We start from the raw sequence: 23,095 nt of genomic DNA, 5'->3' as shown, positions 1-23,095 counted from the left end.
TGATCCTTCAACCTCCTCTTGATCGCCTTTCGCCTATACTTGATTAAACTTCACTTTTCTCTTGGCGAACTCCTTTTGCGAGTTGAACAACTACTCCTTATTCTTTGCAAACTTTCTTCATACTGACACTCGTCCTTGCAGATTACTCTGTTCTCATGAGTAGAAAAACTATTCCGCTCTCGCTTCTTCCCAACAATCTCTCATTCTTCGTACGCCTATCTTCTGCTAACTTCTTGGTGAAGGTTCGTTCCTTCATAGCTATTGGCATTATAACTGTACTAGGGCTGTTCCCACAGTAGATTTAGCAGTGGCTCTTCCTCTTTCATACTGACTCTCTTCTCTTTCTTCTGAAATGTGATGTCCTGACCACATTACGCCTTGACAAGCTTACTCATCTATAGGTTGGATCTTGCACGGTACAACTTCATCTTTATCCTCTAACTTCACTCTCGCATATGTGATTCCCTATCACATAAAACCTCACTATACTTGTCACTCCAACCTCTGCTTTTGCTCCCATACACCCATAAAGCCCCACGAAAACAACTAACGAGTTCCACCTAAATTCTAGGGTTCAACTAAACTCTCAGCTTCTAACTCTTAGGGTTCTCAAGGCTCCTAGAAACACTAGAACACCAACCCTAATTCTCTCCAACTCTAACACTCAAAACTCTTAAGCCGACAACACAAACATGGGTTTACCATTCCACATGCCTTGTCGCACTTAAGACAAACAATGCAAGCAATAATTTCTCAAAATTAAAGCAAGCAACCTACCAAAATTTCTATATGCTAGCACTATAAAAAAAATGCAAGCATCAACCACACACAAAAGAGAGTTAGAACCCATACTTACCTTTGCCGAGACCTCATAAGGTCATAGAGGTTAGGGTATTCTATTCCTAAGGTATAACACAACTTACTTGTGCCTTCACTTCCTCCTCCTCTGGATTACTAGACAGGCCGGAGTGGATAGACCAACGACTCCATAGACTGAACCCAGTGAGAACTCATATTCTTCTTCCTCTTTACTCGATCCTTTACTCCACTTGCCATCAACTTGCTTCACGAAATTAACTCCTTCTCGATTGTTCTAGCATACACAATTTCTTGAACGATCTTCTTGAAACACCTACTAGCATGGTGATGCCTTACACCATTACAAGCATGCGTCTTGTCGTCCTCCTTCATGATTACTTGGAATCGATTACTCTTCTCTTGCACCATAACTTCATCTTCTGAGTTCTCTACCACAATTCTTAGCCTTATCGCGATCTCCACAACCTTCCTTCTTTCATCCTTTAACTTGAGATCTGCACCAACATCCAAAGGGTAAACCTAACCTATCCTATCCCCTCTACCTATAGCACATGGACACACTGGTTTCCTAAAGTTGCCTTTGCGACTCATTTTGACTCGATAAAAACTTGTGTCCCTTGAGCATCTTCAACCATGCTCTGATACCACTATTGTAACACCCCTGAACCGTTCTAGGACTAAGAACGAATCGGACGCGTTACTTGTGATGCCCATAGACGATCCAACCGAAGTTATTAGAACAAATTCATTACTTTAGTCAGTCCATCTGCGGGTATCGTTCCTCTCGAACACGGCCTAAGGCTTTTCAACCCGTACCATGTCCGGGAGTTGTGTTAGTCCGGATGATAGACAGGTTTTCACCCAGGGTATCAATCCCCTATGCAGTTGTAGTACAAAGGGTTATCAATCCAAATGGTTGTGTATTGCTAGCAGGAAGGATATGATCAGAACAATGCAAGTCAAGCCAAGCAATTAGGGTTTTGGTTCTAACGATTCCTAAAATAAACAAAGTAAAAGAATATAAACAAGTAAACCACATGACCTAAGCACTCGATGCAAGCAATCGAGTACAGGATCGAGTGGGATGATCGAGTATGCAAGTGAGATATGAACAGCTCGAGGTATTACTCGATACAGGTTATCGTGTACCTGATCGGGTAAGTAGTCGAGTAAGTGAAAGAAATGCAAATAAATAAAATACGAAAGTTCCTAAGGATGGGGGTAATCGAATCCTAAGTGTTCTAGACCAGTATAGATGCCTTACATGCCTCAAGCAATTATTTCCTAGACAATGAACCTCTAAGACCTTGTCACCACACTTTCGCACTAGCAACAATCAACCTTGAACACATTACCACACTGTCGCACTAGCAATATGAACAAGCAGGCATTAAGAACGATTCATTATTGTCAATAGACTTAAACTCATCTAATTTTGTTACTCAGAGTTAAGTAAACCTCTAGCATTGGCTAAATCAAGCATTTTATCTACTCCTTTCGGCCTTTAGCATTTGTAAACTCCCTAGATCTAATCTCAACCTTTCGGTCTGTTGACAGCATTAAGAGCACCAATCTAGAAGGAAATCTATCAATCATTTACAATCAACTAAAGCATCCTAACCGATCAAGAACACAAAAGCATCTATCCCATCCCTAGAAACTTTACTACACTACTCGGACATAGAAGCGAATAACAAAGCAATCAAAATGAATGAAAATGACATTGTATTAAAAGATAGAGTAGAGTAGAGAAAGTAAAGGATAGAAATCTAAGAAAACTACAAAATAAAAATGCAAAACAAGAAGAAAAATGTTGAGTCGCCCAGTCCTCTCACAGGAGCTATTGCTCTCTAGTTTGAGGGTCTGCGGCGTACTCCTTTGCAAGCTAGGGGAAGAGGGGGTTTATATATGGAAACCTATTTAACCTAGCTTCCCAGACCTGCCCGATGATCTAATCGATGGGGTACACGAGAGTGAAGTCGGGTTACTCCTCGGGTGGATCTTCGGGTTGCTCTTCATGCTCTTGGATCCTCCTTGATCGTGTTGGGGTTCGGACTTGTTCTTGCAGCTCGATGGATAAAAATCGAGTGGAACACAAGACTTTTAATAAAAATCTAATTTTATTAATTTAAATCGTTGAAAACACTTACAAGGATTGAGATCCCAGAGCCTAAGGCCCAAATCGAGTCAATAACAATAAATCTATTTTTACAAATATTTCTTTACAAAGGCAACAAACTCTACATCGGTGTCCAGCGTCCGTGCTTTCCCAAAAAGTCTCCCAACTAAGGTTACCTGAAAAACAAAACTAGAATCTTGAGTAATCTAAGATTACTCAGTGAGTCTGGGATCTAACAATCAACAACCCCAAACCCAATCTCCCAAACAACAATTAAATATACAACACACAATCAAGCTTAAAAAAAGCAATCATACTCAATACAGAGTATTCACAGTGGAAGCTAACTAACACAAACAAAATGGCACCACAGCCATCACACTACTCACTACAAAATATAAAGGCATTTACTACTAATAATGCGATTCTGATTTCCCACAAGGCAATGTCTTCCGACCCTTAGCCACAAAGGCTAGAAGGATCACATCTCTTCCCCAAAAATTGTTTACAAGGGACCTATTCCCTTACCGCAAAATTTACTACTTCGTCAAGTAGTGCCCGGTGGTAGCGAACCGCTCTGAGCCGCTGGGACAATCACGACTTCGCCACACACTAGTCATAGAAATGACTAACACCACACTACTTACTACGAGCCTGGCATACAGTCAGTAATACTCACAACCAGATCTACTAACACACAAGTCAGTCAAGCAACAACAAGACTAACTAACAACAATCAATCAATCAACAACAAACAAACAAACAATCAATCAATCAACAACAAACAAACAAACAATCAAACAATCAAACAATCAAACAAACAATCAATAAACAAAAAATTAACTAATGACACAAACAACGTCGGTTATCATGCCAATAAATACCGATTATTGACCATGAAAACCCAAGCAGCATAACGGCTATACCAACGATAGCCTAACCTCACAAAAATTGCATAAGCAATTTCACAACATCAAATAGATCTCGAAACTATACCAAGTATAGTTTCTAAACCTCACACACACTTCATAAACTGAAAATAGATCAACCAAGGATGCTAGATCTAAACCAACCAAACAAATAGATCTCACAGAAAAATGTAGATCTAACTATCATGCACAAGAATAAACATGCAACCTCAATCCTAAACCCATACACAAAATAAAATCATATTCATGTGCTACTACACATGCTTCGGTACTCAGATTGGCCTTAAACGTCGAGAAAACAACATTCTTTCCTTGCCCGCCTACTGATCTCGATCCGACTAGCTTTCTCCAAAGATGGATCTAAGCTCGGACCGAACCAAAAACTTAGAAAAATATTCTAAAAAGAATCAAAGACTAAGGGCAGGACTTACTTACCGGAAACCCGACCACGACTCTCGACTCGACCAACTTCTACCCGACTCGCCTCCGCAAGCTTCTCGATCTAACTAACTATCTAAGGTTGGATTTAGGTGGAAAGCTAAAGAACTAAAGCTAGAATTTTGTGGATTATATATAGGGAGAGGAGTCTTAGCCTCCAAGCTAAGGCAAGCACGAGGTGGAAGATAAGCATTATCCAAAAGCTTATTCTTATCCTCTTCCATTCTAATCCTTATCCAAGCTTGTGTCCACTTAAGCTTGACACATGCCAATCTCATCCAAATGTTTGGCACCTCGTGGTCCACACACACCAAGCTGGTGACACACCTACTTACACCACAAGTACCTCTACGACAAAGCAGCTTCTCGGCCAAAACTGAACTAAGAGTTTTCCGAATGATTTTTATAGCTCAACTCGTGTAATGTGGCTTGTCCTTAAGCACTTACTAACCTTGTTGTCCCGTATCCAAAACTATTCGATCATCGCTCGCTTGTCTTGGCCATAACAGCTCCTTCACGTAGAATTAGTTTTCTCGGTACAATTGATCTTTCCATCGACCAAATTGTTTAACCCTTGATAGCCAACTTCATAACCTTTAGTAAACACTCGATCATGTCCTTTGACGAAATGCATATCATCTTCCCATAGCCTTACTGCCCAATGCCACTGATAGCAGGTCCTTCTCTTCTTGATACTCGACGATAGCCGATAGATAAAAATCTTTAACTTGCTCATGGTTTGATATAAAAATCAATTCAACCATTTTTCTTCGATCAATCGTTCAAATAAGGCTTGGTTCACTGTTGGCTCCATCGAATTTTTCTTTTCGAAAAATTTTCCAAGTCTCAGTCGCACATCCACGTTTGCGGCCCTCCGTCCGTATACTAGGTCAAAATCAGGGGTTTTACAATTTCGGTCAAGGGTCCTAAGAGAAATCCAGAGTTAAGCGTGCTTGAGCTGGAGTAGTCTCAGGATTTGTGAAATTCCGGGAAATGATTGTCGGAACTGCGCGAGTGGGGACAAAACACAGGGAAAGATCATGTGCCGATTTGTAGGGACGGTAACAAGTCTTTTCCCGTGAGCCCCAATAAGGAAGGTGGGCTCATGGACTGGGATTGGATATAGGGGCCACTAAGAGGTGGCAGTCGGGGCGTTACAGTTGCCTATCTGCAATATTGTGTTAAACTTGTTGTGAATATTTTTGTCAATGAGTTTTGGGTGTTTGGCAGCCGGGATCGAAGACTCACTATGGCGCCTACCATTTTGCTATTTCCACAAGCTATAGATCATTTCTTGGGAAACACATCGCAGAGTAAAAATATGCAGCTTTGACTGAGAGGAATCCAAAAAGAGGGAAGATGCAGTAAGATAGCCAAACGACCTTACCGAGAAGAAAACGTTGAAGAAGAGAATTTTTAAGAAACACTTGAGTCAATCAATAGGTAAGAGGACTGACATCAAAAAACACTACAAAGATTATTTAAGGATCGACGCTAAGGTTCAACAGGAGCCGATAGCCGTCTAGCGAGAGTCAGTATTTTACGGTAATGAGTCCAGCTACTAAGAATAAGTTGGGAATGAAGAAAATGAAGCATTCAGTGGGCTAAGGAATATGATTAAATCAGATAAGAAGTTTGAAAGGTTTTAGCCAAGAAGAATGAGTCAGTTTTTAGAGTTTCAGAGAATTGACCCAGAAGTAACTCAGAAGAATGCTAAGGAGCAGAATTGGAATTTTGTGCTAAGGAAAAGCATGAAATAAATTAAGGAGACCTTGAGGAAGTCAGGGAGACTGTAACAAGAGGTAAAACCAAGTTGAAGCTCAGAAATAATTTTCTTTTAGAAAATCAAGTCGCCATAAACTCTTTTAGCCGATCACCGAAAGGAAAACTGATACAGTTAATTTTATTTGAACTTGAGGATTTAAGGAAGGCTAAAGGAAGATAAAATAGGGAATTTTATCTTGCGAGAAATTATTTTTGGGGTAATAACACATAAAAATGGTCGAAACTGGATATTTCCGACGAAAAACGGTCAACAGTTTGTGAGTGTTAGGTTTAGAATCAATTAGGAGAGTTTTAATTGGTTAAGAGGAGACTAAGTGGCTCGTTCTCATCCAAGAGAACAGGATAGAGACGTTTTTGAGTTGTAATGCCATGTGTAGGCTTAAGAAGTGGATAAGCATAGAAAAAATAGAATAGCAAGTTGTGATTGGTGGAGAACTGAACATGAGACATTTGTTTAAGTGACTAAGCAGCTCTAGCACCGACCTTATGGGACTATAAACACCCAGCCTTCGTTCATTAGCTTTAGAACACCATATCTAAAACAAAAACTTAGTTAAAAAGTCCTAGTTCGTTTTCGGAGATAGTAGAAGTCTCCGAGCAGCTCAAGGAAGTTTCCGAGGAAGTTAGCAAGCTGGTAGGTAAGTATCTTAGTCTTAGTTTCAGTTTCTCTTCTAGCTTTTTCTTTTAGATCCCAACCTAAGCGGATCTTGATGACGCAAAATCCAGAGCTTTCTAGTTCGTGTGGGACTAGCTAGTTGGAGACGCGAAACCAAGTCAAGCTCCAGCCAAACCTTGTGAGTACCGAACACATTTGAATTAGCACATGTTTAGGTTTTATTTATTTATTTTCTTGAAATTGCATGTGAGGTTAAGTTTTGTAGTTGATTGAATTGTTTGGTTGTTGTGCTTATTATCGTAATTCCTTGCGGTATTTGTTGCATGTTAGGTTCATTTTCTATCTCGTTATAGCTCATGATCATTGTTGTGTGGTTTGTTTGATGTGATTATTATTGTGTGATTTGTTTGTTGTGAATAGTATAGATGTTAGTATAATTGGTTATGTTATCGTTATAGCCGTTATGCTGCTCGTTTATTTGCAAGTCAATAATTGGTAGCTATTGACGAGATTGAGACGCCTTATTTGATGTTGCTTCTTATTTGTTATTTGATTGCGATAGAAAGCATGTTAGTTGTTGTGTGTTGTTTGTGTTAGTCTTGCTCTTGCATGGCTAATGTTTGATTGATTGTTAGTTAATCTTGCAAGTATTCTTTAGTCATTAGTATACTTGTATTTTGTTTGAGTCATTAGTCTTGTTAAGACATGTTAAGGCAATAACGTGATTGTCCCAATGGCTCCGAGTGGTTCGCTACAAACGAGCAGTACTTGAAAAAGGAGTAAATTTACCGTAAGGGAATAGGTTCCTTATACACGGTTTTAGGAAAGGGATGTGATCCTTCTAGCCTATGTGGCTAAGGGTCGGGGAAGCATTGCCTGGTGGGAAATCCGTATCGTAGAAGATCAAAAACCTTAAGGTGAAGTTTATTATTATCGTAGAAGTTATAATGTGAGTCATTGTGCAGGTACTCCTTTATCGAGTACTTTAGCTTCTTAAAGCGTGGTCTGATTGCGCGATTCTCTGATTTACTTAATGCATGTGTTGGTTGCATTAGTTTCTTGTTCATTGTTAGAATTCGATTTGGGGTATTTTTTAAAGGTTAGTTAGGCGGGCTCACTGTGCTACCTTTTGTTTTGCAGGTATTCCCCTAGCTGTAGTGGTGATCATAGGCTGGCCAGATTAGATGATTTACAGCTTTTTGTTAAAAACTCAAAAAAATTATTACGTATAGTTTTCTATATGGGCCTGGAAAACTAAACTTGTTTTGGTAAGGATTTATAGTATGATACTATACTAAGTAAGAATCGGTTTTATCAAAAACTGAAAGTGTTCGAATGATATATTAGTCCTGTTCGGACTAACACAACTCGCGACCGTGGTACGGGTTGAAAAGCCTTAGGCCATACGTGACGCCCCTGTTTCGTTTTAGTTATAGGATGGTTTGGGGTGTTTTAGTTGTACTCTTGATTTGCTTATGTGTATAGCTCGTAGATGGGATGATCGCCTTGCTGAGTATTTATGATAATACTCATGCGTCATAATTGTATTTGTGGTGCAGGTAAATGCAAAGTGTGACCATGAGATCATGGCAATGAAGAGGAGGATGTTATAGGGACTTAGTTATTATGTCTTAGTTTCAGCTAGATTGCTAGAATTGGAATGTTGATGTTAGAACTATGACTTAAGTTGCTAGCTCTTGATTCATGATTCTGGTTAATTGTTGGTTTATTGTTATTGGTATTTTCCGTTGCTTATTTTTATGATTGAGTTTATGGATATTTAAACAAATATTATAGGTTATTTATTTATACATTTATGATTTATTATTTATTATTTATTATTTATTATTTACTATTTATTATGTTTAAAAAAAACGGGTCAGTCGTTTCAGAATAAGTACTTAGGAGTTGAGCCTGGAAACCAAACTCCTTTGTACCATTCGCAAACCGGTGTCAGGACTCTAATTTGATTCCAAGTACTCTGAGAAGAGAACTTGGGTTTAAAACAGTTGTCTTTCTGTTTGCAAAGAGATTGATCAGTCTCCTCATTGTGTAATTGTCTGGTTAATGCAATTTGGTCCTCAATGTGATTCAGAACCTTTTCACAATGCCGTTTGCGTCGGTGAGATTGCAGAACTTCACATATTGTTACGTTGGAAGCAATACCAACTGATTCCCCGAGCTCATAGAGACTGATATAAATTACCAAGTGGACTCCAAATATCATGCCAGAAAGAAGTCAAGGTACCAAACCTCACCTTCATCCTGTAAAACTGTTGAGCTAGAGCTATGTATATCAAGATCTTTTTCCACATTCATGACCCCAGTCTTGTTGAACTCTTAACTGACCACAAAGTATCGTTGCGTATCAAGTTTATCATTCCCTAGCGGAAAAAGATGGCTAGCTATATGAAGTATAACAAAACACATGGCCACACATACCAATTATAGTATTGTATCATCAACTACACGAAGTATATATATTACATGGCCACATGCATAAACTATATGACGTTATGTGGTAAACATGATAGACATACAATCTGGTACACCGGTCGAATGACTCCGGCGGAGCCAGAGAAAAATGTATTAATTTTTTTTTATTAAAAACCAAAAATAAAAAATATTATATATAAACATTTTTGGTTTTTCATGATTAAGAAACATATTCAATTCAGTATCTAAATATTTTTATATATCTCTAAATATTCTTCTCTGGCTCTGCGGCTACGCCTCTTGCGAAACTAAAATTGAGAGTTCATCTTGTTCTCCCATCTAATCCATAATCAGCATCACGTTTCTTCTCTATCATCAATTCATCATCTTCTTTCATTCTCTCAAATCTCAATCGTTGTAAGATCTTTTTTGTACACCCCTAAGGTCGTAACCATGAGTTTCTTATTAGAGATAAGCTCTTCTTTCTTCTTAACCGCTTATTCGTTAGATTCTATGCTAATTGCTCGCTAAGCTCTTCTTCATCACCAAACTTACAACTGGACTAGCTGGTATATCTCTAGATCTGACCCATCTTCATCAGATTTTCAAATTTTACCGGACAAAGAGATTGAATGGTCCGACATCACCAACGTCGATGTCATCGCCGTCGCTGCCTATTTGTCACCATCTTCAACAGCTGAAGGCACTTGTTGTTAATGGATTGGGCCTTGTAAATATATTAATTGGGTTTGTAAATTTGTTATGATTGTTTTAAATATGTAATGAGTTTGGTTTTTCTTAAAGCCGCACTACCCATTTTATTTGTATCTCGGTTTAAATTAACCGAACTAGAAAAAATTCGGTTTTAATTTATAATTTATTTTAAGTCCATTAACCAACCTGAAAAAACCAGATACCGACCGACCCGTTTAATTCAGTAAGATTTATCAAAACCAAATTTCATTAAAACCGAATAACCCGACCCGATTAACCTGTTTTCACTGAATTCCCAGGACTAGTAATTACTTTTATAGAGAATTGCTGCTACGAAAGTAGTTTACAAACCTTGATTTTGAAGAATTGTAACCATTTTTTGTCAAAATTTTGATATTGATGCTTGGATTTTATAGTTCATTTGAAAATTAATAAATCAAAAGATTTTTAGTTCATTATCATTTATTTTTTGCATTCACATTGGATACAAATTACTGAACCAATTTGGACCTACAGTTTTAAACATATCATTTGTTTAGTTGGATATAATTCATTTTTATTTTAATTATAAAAAATCCCATTTAAAAGCAATTCAACATGTAATCAAACAATTATATTCCTTATATGGTGTATATTGTAAATTAGGATTTTTCATATGGCATCAATTACAAACCTATAGTTTAAGGCTTTTGCTTTTGCATATAATTTTGAAAATCCAATATATTAAGTATGATTTCCTCATATCATGAAATTCATTAACATCAAATGGAAACAAAAGATTGCTTAAAGACTAAGATTTTACTAACCATACATAAACTTTTCATGATAGTACTCATTTGAGAGATAGATCTCATCTTCTCTAGCATCCCAAAATGTTACATCACCAAATATAATGTAAAAATGAGGATCTTCTTTGTAAGCAGTAAAAGTAACAGAAGATTGAAAACCTACTCCTTGCGATAGTTTGTGTCAAACTTAGTCCCACCTAAAAATGTATCCCCAAACTTAGAAGAATATAAGTATGTATGACACACTAAGTGAATATCGAGATCGTCTTGATCAGATATACAATGATTCATGAGAATATCATCATTCATGTTGAGAGAATTCCTGAAGTTTACTTTGTTTTTTGGAAAAAAATTTGCTAGCATTGTTCGATCCAAAACACAAAGCAATTACAATGATTAAAACGAAAAGTGTATTCATGATTCAGATCTATCTTTTTATATATATAGTTTTGTATAAGTTGGTAAACCCAAGTCACCCAAGAAATATATATATATATATATATATATATTAGATTTTTAAATTAATATTCTTGCATAACTTAAAAGGAATCTTCCACTCTTTTATTTTGGTAACAACTTAATTAAGTACCTTCAATCTACACATCCAATGCATATTAAAAAAGAGTAAATAATAAGAACAAAAATTGTTAGCTACAGTGACAATACCAAATATAATATTGTACTCTCAACATCAACATCTAGATTTTTAATTTAATATTGGAGAATCATAATTATATTTAACAGTTCACATTAATAACAAAAAAAAGTATAGTCTCACGCAATGTTCGATTATAAATATATTATATATATATATATATATATATATATATATATATATATATATATATAATCTTCCTTAGTCTATGTTATAAAAAAATTATCCAACAATTGTCTTAGACCTATTCACAACATCGTCGATGGATTATCCAACAATTGTCTTAGTCTAATGTTATTTTCTTAATTAGCTGTCCTATTACGTTTCAAAAATAACAATTCTTTTAACATAACTTATGTTATTCTTTTTAGATTTGTTATTCCCTATTTATTGATTAATAATAATATACATGTTTAATGAATTATTTTTTTTGTTTATACATGTCAATATCTAATTAAGAAAACACGTATAATATAATTAGCGATATATTAGTTTGTTAATTTTTCTTTTTGATTTATGAAATTTCTTTTTAGATATAAACATGTAAAATTTATGTAGATTTAATGTTATTATCTTAATTAGCTATTTTGAAAAAAATAATAATTTTTGACACATGCCAACATCTCATGAGTATACTTAACACATGTCATGATCCTGTTAATGACTAATTTTGAAAATCCAACTTTTTATAATAAGATTTTATGATTAGTAATTTTTTTATTTCTTGATTTTTTTAAAAAAAAAATTTTCTAAAATTAGTAATTTGTGTAAAATTGACACTTGTCACGATCTGGTGAGTTAGTAACTTTTGAAATTGACATGTGACATGATCTGGTGAGTTAGTAAGATTTTCTTCTTTTAAAATTAAAAATTTGTGTAAAATTGACACTTGTCACGATCTGATGAGTTAATAATTTTTGAAATTGACACGTGTCACAATCTGGTGAGTTAGTAACTTTTGAAACCATACTTTATATAATAAGATTTCTCATTTCAAACTTTAAAGCAGTATATCATATATATATAAAATTAGATTTTGGTGGTGCACAAAAAAAAGTAATGTTTTGGTCTCTCCTTTTGGTTGATTTTCATTTAGTGTTTTCTAATTTTTTTATTTTTTATTTGATTTCTAATTGCTTTAAACAATATTTAAGACCCAATAAACACAATACATTTAACTCACACATTAAAATAAAATTATAACTGAAAATAAAATAAATTATGCATTAATCATATACTACCACTCAATTTTATTCAAAAACAATAAATTACTATTGTAATTCCATAATTCTAAATGTAACTTCCATTATTTCTTATCATATAAATACGCATTCTCTCAATCTCTCATTCTCTCATATTGACATTCTTTTACTATCTCATTTTCACATTCTCTCATTCTTTTCTACAATACCTCAAATCATTTTTCGTTTTTTTTATATTTTTGATTTCTTATTTTTGTTGTATGGGTTGTAAAAAATAAATGAAATATCATTGTGATTTTTAATGCTAAATTTTAATTTTAGAGACTACATGATATACATTTTACATTGTTCTTATTTTAAAAGATTCATCTCCATTATCTAATTTGGATTATTATCTTATAAATAATCATTCTCTCCTCCTCTCCCACCAATATCAAATGTTGTTATATCTCATATGTGTTGTAAGAGTTTGATTCTATATTTTAATTTAGAAAGTATTATATATATTTTTTACATTGTTCTATTTTTTAAAGATTCATCTCCATTATCTAATTTGGATTATCATCTTATAGTAATAATTCTCTCCTCCTCTCCCACCAATATTAAATGTTGTTATATCTCATATGTGTTATAACTTGTAAGAGTTTGATTCTATATTTTAATATAGAGTTTGATTCTATATTTTAATATAGAAAGTTTGTAAGAGATAGAACTTGTAAGAGTTTGATTCTATATTTTAATATAGAAAGTATTATATATATTTAACATTGTTTTCAATTTTTATTTTATTTATATAAAAATTAAATATTTATTTTATATTTCTTGCCTTTCTAATCTATTCATATTTATTTTTTTAATTTACATAGTTAAATTTAAATTCACATATGTTGGTTTTAACAAAAAAAAATCAACTTTATTTGAGAATTAGATGTTCATATTCATTTTTAAACGATCAATGTGTAACATACTATATATAAGCATTTTGTCTTGCAATCACAAGTTCCATTTCTATTGCTTAACTTCATGGTTAAACTATAATATATGTTGTCCTATTTGTAGGAATAACAACATACTTATTTAATATATTTAAAAGAGCAGATGATTAAGCGAAATAAACATTTCTCCAAATTTTATAATTGAATCAGTGTGAGTGTAATTATTACTTTGAAAAACCTTTACATTGAAGTTCATCAAATCATATAAAGAGAACTAAAATACTATGTCACTTCAAATTTGGAAAGAAACACTTGATATTCCTTTTTAAAAAAGTCAAGACACATATAAAAATTTATTAATATTTAACTCACTTTAAAGGCATAAAAGGTCATTTAACTCAAATATACCTTCAATCTAATATTCCATACATTCCTCCAACAAATAAAAAATAGATATATATGTTCAAGATTATATTTAAATAATACAAATTTTTTTAGTTAGCTAAACTTATAGTCACATATATACAATATACATACATAAGAATTTATATTACTTATTAACACCATAATTCGACCCATTATTTGCTTAACTCGAAATTGGTTTCAAAGCCAACTAAAACAAAACAGAAACGATCTTATTGATATTATACCAAAACATGGGCATACAAACATAATCACTTATACGGAAGATAATTATTTTTTAAAAATAACTTATTATGGCAACATCAACGTATGAAAGGTTTACATAAGTAGTTAATTAAAAAATCTAAAATACATCTAAATATATTAGGAACAATATCAGTCAATGATAAGATTGGATCCTCGAAAGCAAAAAACAACATGCTCATAATTCATAAAAAAAATAAATACCACAATTGTATACATCTAAACGAAATGATATAAATATATAGCGTATAAATACAAATGACTGTAAAGTCCGTATATACCTAATTAAAATAAAATAATACAAAAGAGAAAACTAAAAAAATTAAAAAAAAAAACAAAAAAGTATCAACTACATCACACAACCAAGCACCTAGTGAAAGAAGAAAAATTGACATGCATCAATATTCTTGAAATCACATATCAGCTATTAAGTTATTAAGACTATATGGTTTAGAGAAAACAATTGTTTCATAGTCCAAAGACATTGCATACAAGATTTCGAAGTTGGGACTAGTGCCACTGGATAAGTTTCGTTTTACGTTTTCTTTATATATTTATTTTGCTATATTTCTTAGGAATCTTATTCTAAGCATCAACTTTTAAAGAGAAGTCTTGTCGCTCCAAAAAAATATTAATAATAATAAATAAATAAAAGAAGAGTCTTGTCAACCACCTTATTGCAAACTTTGAATAATGGATTGGACATGACTTCAGAGATCATGTGAACTTTTGGGACCCAATTCCTTAATTATTGATCCTCTATTTTTCACATGTATAAATCTTCTCGTATTTAAAGTCCTTTGACTAATAAGACTACGATGTTTCAGCCATTGGAGTTGGAATATCATATATCCAATATTGTTATGAAACAATGGGTTTGACTGGTAACTTCATACCACTCTGTATAAATTGGATCAAGGATTTATATAATATTGCTTTTATATACAAATGTGAGTATATTGTATTAGTTTGATAATTATCATAATAATATTTTATTTTTTAAATTTGTTCTCCTTGTATTTCACTTCGTTTTAGTTTTAATTACTTTTTCTATAAAATACTATTTTATATCCATTAAAAAATTATATGATTTTATAAGATTAATCAGATCCAAAAACATCAATACAATTATATCCCCGTATAAATTAATAAATGAATTGGAGTATTTGAGAAATAAAAATAAATTTGTTTGTTTAAAAGCAGGTTGAATTGACAATAATTATACAAGCTTAAGTACCAAACGGTTAAATAACAAAATAATTATATATATATATGTATTCTAAAATAATAAATATATTATAGTGCTTAAATAGATAATGCATATATAAGAATATACTAGAAATTATGTATCAACAGTGAACAATGTGAAGATTAGAGCCAAAAGAATGTAGGTTTTGTCGCTGCTGCTGCAATCAATATATTATAGGCAGCTCATGGCTATAAGATATTGCAGTTGCTACAATATATTGCTACCAATCATGTGTGTTCACAGAGCAAAATATATTAAATTAGATTTTCATATACTTCGTAAGAAATTGGATCAAGGATTTCTAGTAACAATTTATGTTTTAGTAGCTTACCACGAATACAATATACTCACATTTGTATATAAAAGCAATACTGTAATGTTTTTCTGATGATAATATTAATAATAACAAAAAAAATCATAACAAACTTTTTTATCATTTTATTTTCGTAATAGCATTGAACTATTTTGAAATAAAGTATCATTTCAATAAGAAAAAAATATTTTGTTTATATATGCGTTCAAAGCTAGTCCTACGGACATATCAACGAAAAAAAAACCAAGCGTCATGGCGTAAGACAAATATAACAAGTGACGTCAAAAAAATAAAAAATTACATTAGTTACAAATAGCTCGAAGATGGTAGTTAGGTTTTTTTTTGGTAACAATGGTAGTTAGGTTTCGTTTCATGCATCAGTATCTTTTTTTTTACATCAAATATATTATATATGTATGAAAGTTTGATAGATAAAAAATGGAGGTTAAAACAATCAAAATACACCTTTTGAAAAAAAAAATATATACCTATATATATATAATATTTACAAAACAGGAAAAAAATCCCCTAGAGCAAACTGTTAACGGAAACACATTTCACTAGCATATTGGTTCTTGGCCAGTATTATCTTATTATTATTATTTATCTATTTATTTTCTTCTCTAGCACTGTTTTTATTATGTATATTATACTGTGCTTATATTATCATTATTTCATTATCAAGCTAACTTATCAATTACTTTATTTGAAATATATTTTGTTACAAATTCTAATATTCTATTGTATGTATATATATATCTTTAGTTGAAACTTATTAAAATAAGAGAATATGCACTAAATACCACAAAAATCAAAACTAATTAAGAAACTATTATAGAGCCCACAATGTTTTCTCTGTGTTCATATACAATTACTCTTATATCCATTACATATATTACATGTTATTTGTTTAAATATCATGTCATTTTTATTTTTAAAACGAAATTATATGTCGGTTTGGGTTCACAAATGAAATGGTTAAAGTTTAAATTTTACAATTAGAATGAAATTACATGTCAGTTTGGGTTCACAAATGAGATGGTTAGGGTTTAGTTTTTACAATTAAGGGGAAGGTATTGGTTTAGGATTTAGAAAAAATTTTAATGACTTTAAAAGTTAGGTAAAATATGTTGTTATTCAATCAAGACTTTTAAAAACTCTTTAAAAATTTGGTGTTATTGGTTGTGGATTTGTAAAAAGTTATCTAAAATCTTGATAAATCTAGTGTTATTGGATTAAGAGTTTTATAAAGTCATTAAAAGTTTTATGTTATTCAAGTAAAACAAAAGAATCTTGGATTTTTAATGAATTCAAATTTTATGTTATTGGTTTAGGATTTTATATCATTTCCTTCTAAAACAAAATTATATGTCGGTTTGTGTTCACAAATAAGATGGTTAGGGTTTAAATTTTACAATAAGAATGAAATTATATGTCGGTTTGGGTTCACAAATGAGATGGTTAGGGTTTAGATTTTACAATTACAACGAAATTATATGTCGGTTTGGATTCACAAATGAAATGGTTAGGGTTTAGATTTTACAATTAGAACGAATTTATATGTCGGTTTGGGTTCACAAATGAAATGGTTAGGGTTTAGATTTTACAATTAGAACGAAATTATATGTCGTTTTGGGTTCACATATTATATGTCGGTTTGGGTTCACATATGAGATGGTTATGATTTAAATTTTACAATTAAAACGAGATTATTTATCGGTTTGGGTTTACAATTAAACGCTATTTAGTTCAATATAACATGTAAAATATAAATATTACATGATATTTTAAAAAATCACACTAAATCTTTCATTCTTTCTATCTAACACTAAAACAAAAAAAGTTGATTCTATCTTTTTACTAAAAAAAAAAAACATGGACCCTATAATATTTTCTTATTAAAAAATGTTATTGTGGTATTTTCTTAAATAAGTTTTAAATTTGTGGTATTCTCTTAATTAACCCTTAAAATAATGTATCATATTAAGATTGATATGATGAATTCAACCGCAGGCTGCATGCTGAATTATACTTGTTAAAACTTACTTACAGTAATTTTTATTATTTTTCCTAATTTACATATTGAAGTTTGTTACCATATATAGACCGAGAAACTATTGGTTAAAAATGTTATTGGTAGGTGAAAAACCAAAGAGAAATATCGGTATACTTATTTGAGATAATAGTATTCAATACAGAGCACGTTTGCATATATTTCTTGTCAGATGTAGAATCTAACATTTGGTAAAGACATATCTAAATACTAGTATAATACATCATCTAGATCATATGATATCTAAATGCTATAATACACTTACACATATGAAAAGAAAAGAAAAAGAATTAGGTGGATTTGTTCTTGTTTCTATTAGAAACTGAAACTCTCAATAGTACTGTCACTTGCCATTTAACATTTCCCATTAGTTATTATTTATAAACCGACAATTAACAATACTTGCCAAATTTTAGGCAAGAAAAGACATAAAATATACGTGGACATCACATGTTTGACACATCGGAGTTATGTTGTATAGTCGTTTGCATGTAAAATGTGTCCTTCCCATTTAACTTTCGTGCTCACTTTTACACTATAACACTATAATCAAATGATTATTTTTATTTTACTTTATTCACAGTTCTCTTGGAACTATATACCAGAAGAAGTCTATTTTTGTCAAGTAAAATTGTATATGATACAACACATTTTTGGTATAACCACGTTAATTATTTTCCACTGAAAAAATAAAGTAAAAAATATCTTCCACTGTATTTTTGAAAAACAGAAAGCTATTGCTCACTTTTATAATGAAAAAAAAACTCAGAATGATTAATATGTATTGAAATATAATAACAGAGCGAGTGGAAAGAGCGCGTGGGGAAAGTTAGAATCTCAAAATGATGTCATACATCTGCATAACTGACATGAAGTATTATTTGGACAGAAGCGGTCTTTAAAAGATCGACGCACATATTCTTCTTCAACGTGATTCCACTTTATACGTATAACCTTTCATTTACTGTTACTAAGAAAACTTACGAGTGAGATAATATCCATAAAATATCTCAGCTCAATAACTACAAGTTTCATTATTTATATCGAGGGTGGTCTGGATGTTCATAATCATATTAATCGGTCAAATATGTAGTACAATAAGTTACAAGTTGCAACACCTTTTCCATGGAAGAAGATTCTACATTAACCTCAAATTAATTCTAAAATTTTATAACTGTTATATGAAAATAAGATGGTTTTCTCCATCAAAGATATATAATACAAATAGAGAATTATAAGTTTATAACAATAACCATACAATTTTAAATTTCAAAAAATAAGTAAACGAATAACATTATATCACGAAATGTTTTAAAAAATCATAAATTTGAAACACTGAAATTTAAGAAAAGATGTTTTATAAAAATATATCGTGTAACATATTTAATACTTTTAGATTATTAGTTTGAATGGTCTAGTATTTGCTTGTTTTGTCTCCAAAGTCATAATTAATCGGGAAAATAAAACAATTCATTTATCCTTACAGATTAGTTTAATGTCCATTCATAATACTATACTTGTGGTACTAATAATTAAACAAACAAACATTGAAAGTTGAGCCTCCGTGGTTCATATATGCAGACGGAATATCTCGGATCCATTTTTGGTATCAACGAATAAGATGTTAATTAAAATTTAACTACATCTACTAGAGGGTTTAACGTGGATTTTAATACTACCACGCAAAGATGATATAGCTGTTGAATATTTTATATATATATACATATATTTTACAGACCATCGAAACGTACTTCAAGAATTCGAACAAAAAGTAATGCGAGGGACTTATCAAATTACTCCAACTAATTGTATAACTTTTCTTACCAAAGAAAACATTTCAAAAACTTTAGAGATAATATACTTCGGTCAAGCGTCACCTATATTAAATATTCAAATCATATTCCTCTCGAACATGCCTAACTACACTAAACCGAACCCAATACTTACTTTAGAAAAAGAGCCTCATACGTTATCCCATCCAAACTTGCATTTTTAGCATCGAGAAGCCAAACAAGAGAGAAAGGAGAAAAACTCTTTGAAAATAGAACTTTTTATCAATTAAAATTTAAACATCAGCCAATTATGACTTGACACATAGACTTCATGCCACTAATGGTTTGCTAAGGACTCTTTTGAATATATCGTTATTCCTTAGCAAAAGAAAAAAAAAATGTGCATCTCGCCATCTTGTACAATAAAAGCTGGGACGATTCATGCACTACACTTTTGAGACAAATATGAAGTATCAATACGTCAACTAACTACGCACGCTTACTTTGACAATGTTTAATGGGGAGTTGGTCGCGGCAAACCTATCTCACATATAACTCTTGCGAAATATTGTTATATGTTCGATCAGTTGACCATATAACTAGTAATTGAAGTCTTTTAACAAAAAAAAAAAACTGGTAATTGAAGATAAGCTCTAGTAAGAAATAAATTCTACAATTTTTATGCTAAACTTTACTTTCGCACAAAACAATCAAAACATTTATAAACCTATGAACACCCAAAAGGAAATAGTAAATGTTATATAAAAAAAATGTTTTATAAATGTAGTAAAAGCGAAGGAGTAAAAAAGTGTTATAAAAAATGTAAGATATTTTTGTACACGTAAATACACCGTATGTGCATAAAAATACGAAGGAGTAAAAGCGTCTATAAAATAAAGAAGCTGGCTAAAGGGTTCAAACTTCAAAGTAATAAACAATTAATGATATATATAAATGTAGTGTATGTAAAGGTCTCACGTCTCTATAATAAGCATGACTCGTCACGTGACCTCCTCTTCTTCGCAGGGACAGAGATAGGATGAGACAGAAAGAAACCAACAAAACCAAACCCCAAAACCCAAGAAAAAAGAGAAATAAACACACACTCTCTCACCTCTCTCTCTCTCTCTGTCTATTTAAGAGACTTCACTGTCTCTCTCAGTCTTTTAACGCAAAACAACTTTTGTGGAGGAGAGAAAGCGAGATAACACACACACACAGAGATACACATCTTCAATAGTTAAGAGTTTTCTATATACAGAAGCAAGTAAAGGGAGAGAGAGAGAGATACAAAAGTTAATATCTCTCCTTCTCTCACTTGGTGACTTCTCTTTTTCCTCTGGGTTTTGTGGTGGGGGTTGTCTCTATAAAACTTATATATATAAAAATATAAATAAATAAGAAGAATTATCAGGTTTTATATAAAATAGCAAAAGAAATGCAACAGCACCTGATGCAGATGCAGCCCATGATGGCTGGTTACTACCCCAACAATGTTACCTCTGATCATATCCAGCAGGTTCTCTTCTTCTTCTTCTCCTTCTTCTTCTTCTATTATATTATCTATTTCTTTTTCTTTATTATATGTTTCTTTGAATTCAAAAAGAAAAGATATGAAAACTATCTTGCAAAGTACCTGATACCCTTTTCTTTATATATAAAAATAGTACCTGAGACCCTTTTCTTTTGTTCTCAGAACAAATATGAATGATGGGTTTTTTTTCATGGGTGTAACTAAAATGATATATATTTTTTTCTGGTTATTTGGTTCTTTTTGTTCTTGTTTCCATGTTGATAGATGAATTAGTTTTTAGGTTTAATACATCTGATAAATCGGTTGCTAGAGATGCCTTTGGTCTTTTGTTTTGTGCATCAGCTTCAATTTCTTTTATCATGTCACTGTATGATTCTTTCAACTGTTCTTTTCTTGTCCACAAAGATTTGTTGTATCATTTCGTTATATATCGTGTTAAAAATGAACTTTTTGTTTTGCCAATGAATTGCCTAAAACCGGAACAAGCTTAAGAAAGATTCTTTCTTTTCTATGAAAAAATTGATTTGAGGGTCCAGCTGTTTTGAGTTCTTGAAACATGTAATGAAAAATAATGTGTTGTTCAAAACAGACAAAATCTTGGGACTGAAGATTGGTTTCACATATCTCGTTTTTTCTTCTTGTCTTGGTTCTCGGGTTCTGGAAGTTTCATTGATGGCAAAAACCACAAAGCCATTTATGTGAATATGGTGGTCCTTGTTTAGATTTGTTATCATTAGATCTATGTGTATATCTTTTCTAGTCCAAGTGTTCCTTTTATTGCTTACATGACCAGATATACTTTTGTGGTCCGAAACAACATCTGGTCCTTATCTCAGTTTTTTTTTTTTTTTTTTTGTGTGGTCCTCAAATCTTTTCGAAGAAAATCTATCTTACACTTCTGTGATGTTTCAACATTATTGTCTTTTGATAAGTCGAAATATAAAGTTAATGGGGTCTCCTTTTGAGTGTTACTCTGTCTTCTATTCCAACAACAAAAATTAGATGCAAACTTTTTTTGTTTATACTACACATTACTGATTTAAATGTATATGTTTATGGTAGTACTTGGACGAGAACAAATCGTTGATTCTGAAGATTGTTGAGTCTCAAAACTCTGGAAAGCTCAGCGAGTGCGCCGAGTAAGTGCCAACATATCGTCCTTGACGATTTCACTTGTGTTCTGTTTGAATAATAAGAAGAAATGATTAATATGGTTATATTTTGGTGGTCACAGGAATCAGGCAAGGCTTCAACGCAACCTAATGTATTTAGCTGCAATTGCAGATTCTCAGCCTCAGCCTCCAAGTGTGCATAGCCAGGTAATAGTTTATTCAGAGAAAAGTATTCCGAGTTTTTGTTGTATGGAAATTGAGAAACTGATTGGTATTGTTGGGTTATTAGTATGGATCTGCTGGTGGTGGGATGATTCAGGGAGAAGGAGGCTCACACTATTTGCAGCAGCAACAAGCGACTCAACAGCAACAGATGACTCAGCAGTCTCTAATGGCGGCTCGTTCCTCAATGTTGTATGCTCAGCAGCAGCAGCAACAGCCTTACGCAACCCTTCAGCATCAGCAATTGTACCATAGCCAGCTTGGAATGAGCTCGAGCAGCGGAGGAGGAAGCAGTGGTCTCCATATCCTTCAGGGAGAGGCTGGTGGGTTTCATGATTTTGGCCGTGGGAAGCCGGAAATGGGCAGTGGTGAAGGCAGAGGAGGAAGCTCCGGGGATGGTGGAGAAACCCTTTACTTGAAATCATCAGATGATGGGAATTAAAAAGACTCTGGCACAAGGAATCTTAATGATGAATCAGCAGCAGCAGCAGAAGTAGTAATAGTAGGAGTCTTGAAGTTAGTGTGTTTTGGTTTAGTTGCTTCTTGAAGAACCAAAGAACTCTTTATTTTTAGTTTTGTTATTCTCTCTATGTTTGTGCCCTAAAAAATGAACCTCTTTCGTGGTGTAATGTACCATGTAAATCTGCTGGCTCCAAGTTGTGTCTTGATCTTAGTATGTTATTTCTGACTCTGAGTTTGACTCTTTTGCTTTAACCAGGAACTGAGTTTTAGAGATCA

The 23,095-nt window shown here is 32.5% G+C and overlaps 1 protein-coding gene and 1 pseudogene across 1 annotated transcript; one reads left to right on the top strand and one right to left on the bottom strand.

Annotated features, from left to right (window-relative positions):
• Positions 1-1,065: 1,065 nt before the first annotated feature.
• Positions 1,066-11,062, bottom strand: LOC147929553 (S-protein homolog 7 pseudogene; annotated as a pseudogene).
• Positions 11,063-20,511: 9,449 nt separating this feature from the next.
• On the top strand, positions 20,512-23,095 carry LOC104736824 (GRF1-interacting factor 1). Its single transcript, XM_010456881.3, has 4 exons — positions 20,512-21,008; positions 22,086-22,162; positions 22,258-22,342; positions 22,425-23,095. Exons 1-4 carry the CDS (start codon positions 20,928-20,930, stop codon positions 22,797-22,799), a joined length of 618 nt encoding a protein of 205 aa, XP_010455183.2. The 5' UTR covers positions 20,512-20,927; the 3' UTR covers positions 22,800-23,095.

This window comes from Camelina sativa, chromosome 13 (assembly GCF_030686135.1).
Source record: "Camelina sativa cultivar CO46 ecotype springtype chromosome 13, ASM3068613v1".
In the NCBI taxonomy this organism is placed as follows: domain Eukaryota; kingdom Viridiplantae; phylum Streptophyta; class Magnoliopsida; order Brassicales; family Brassicaceae; genus Camelina; species Camelina sativa.
Note: the sequence above shows the minus strand (reverse complement) of the source record. Positions and strands in the feature narration are given on the sequence as shown.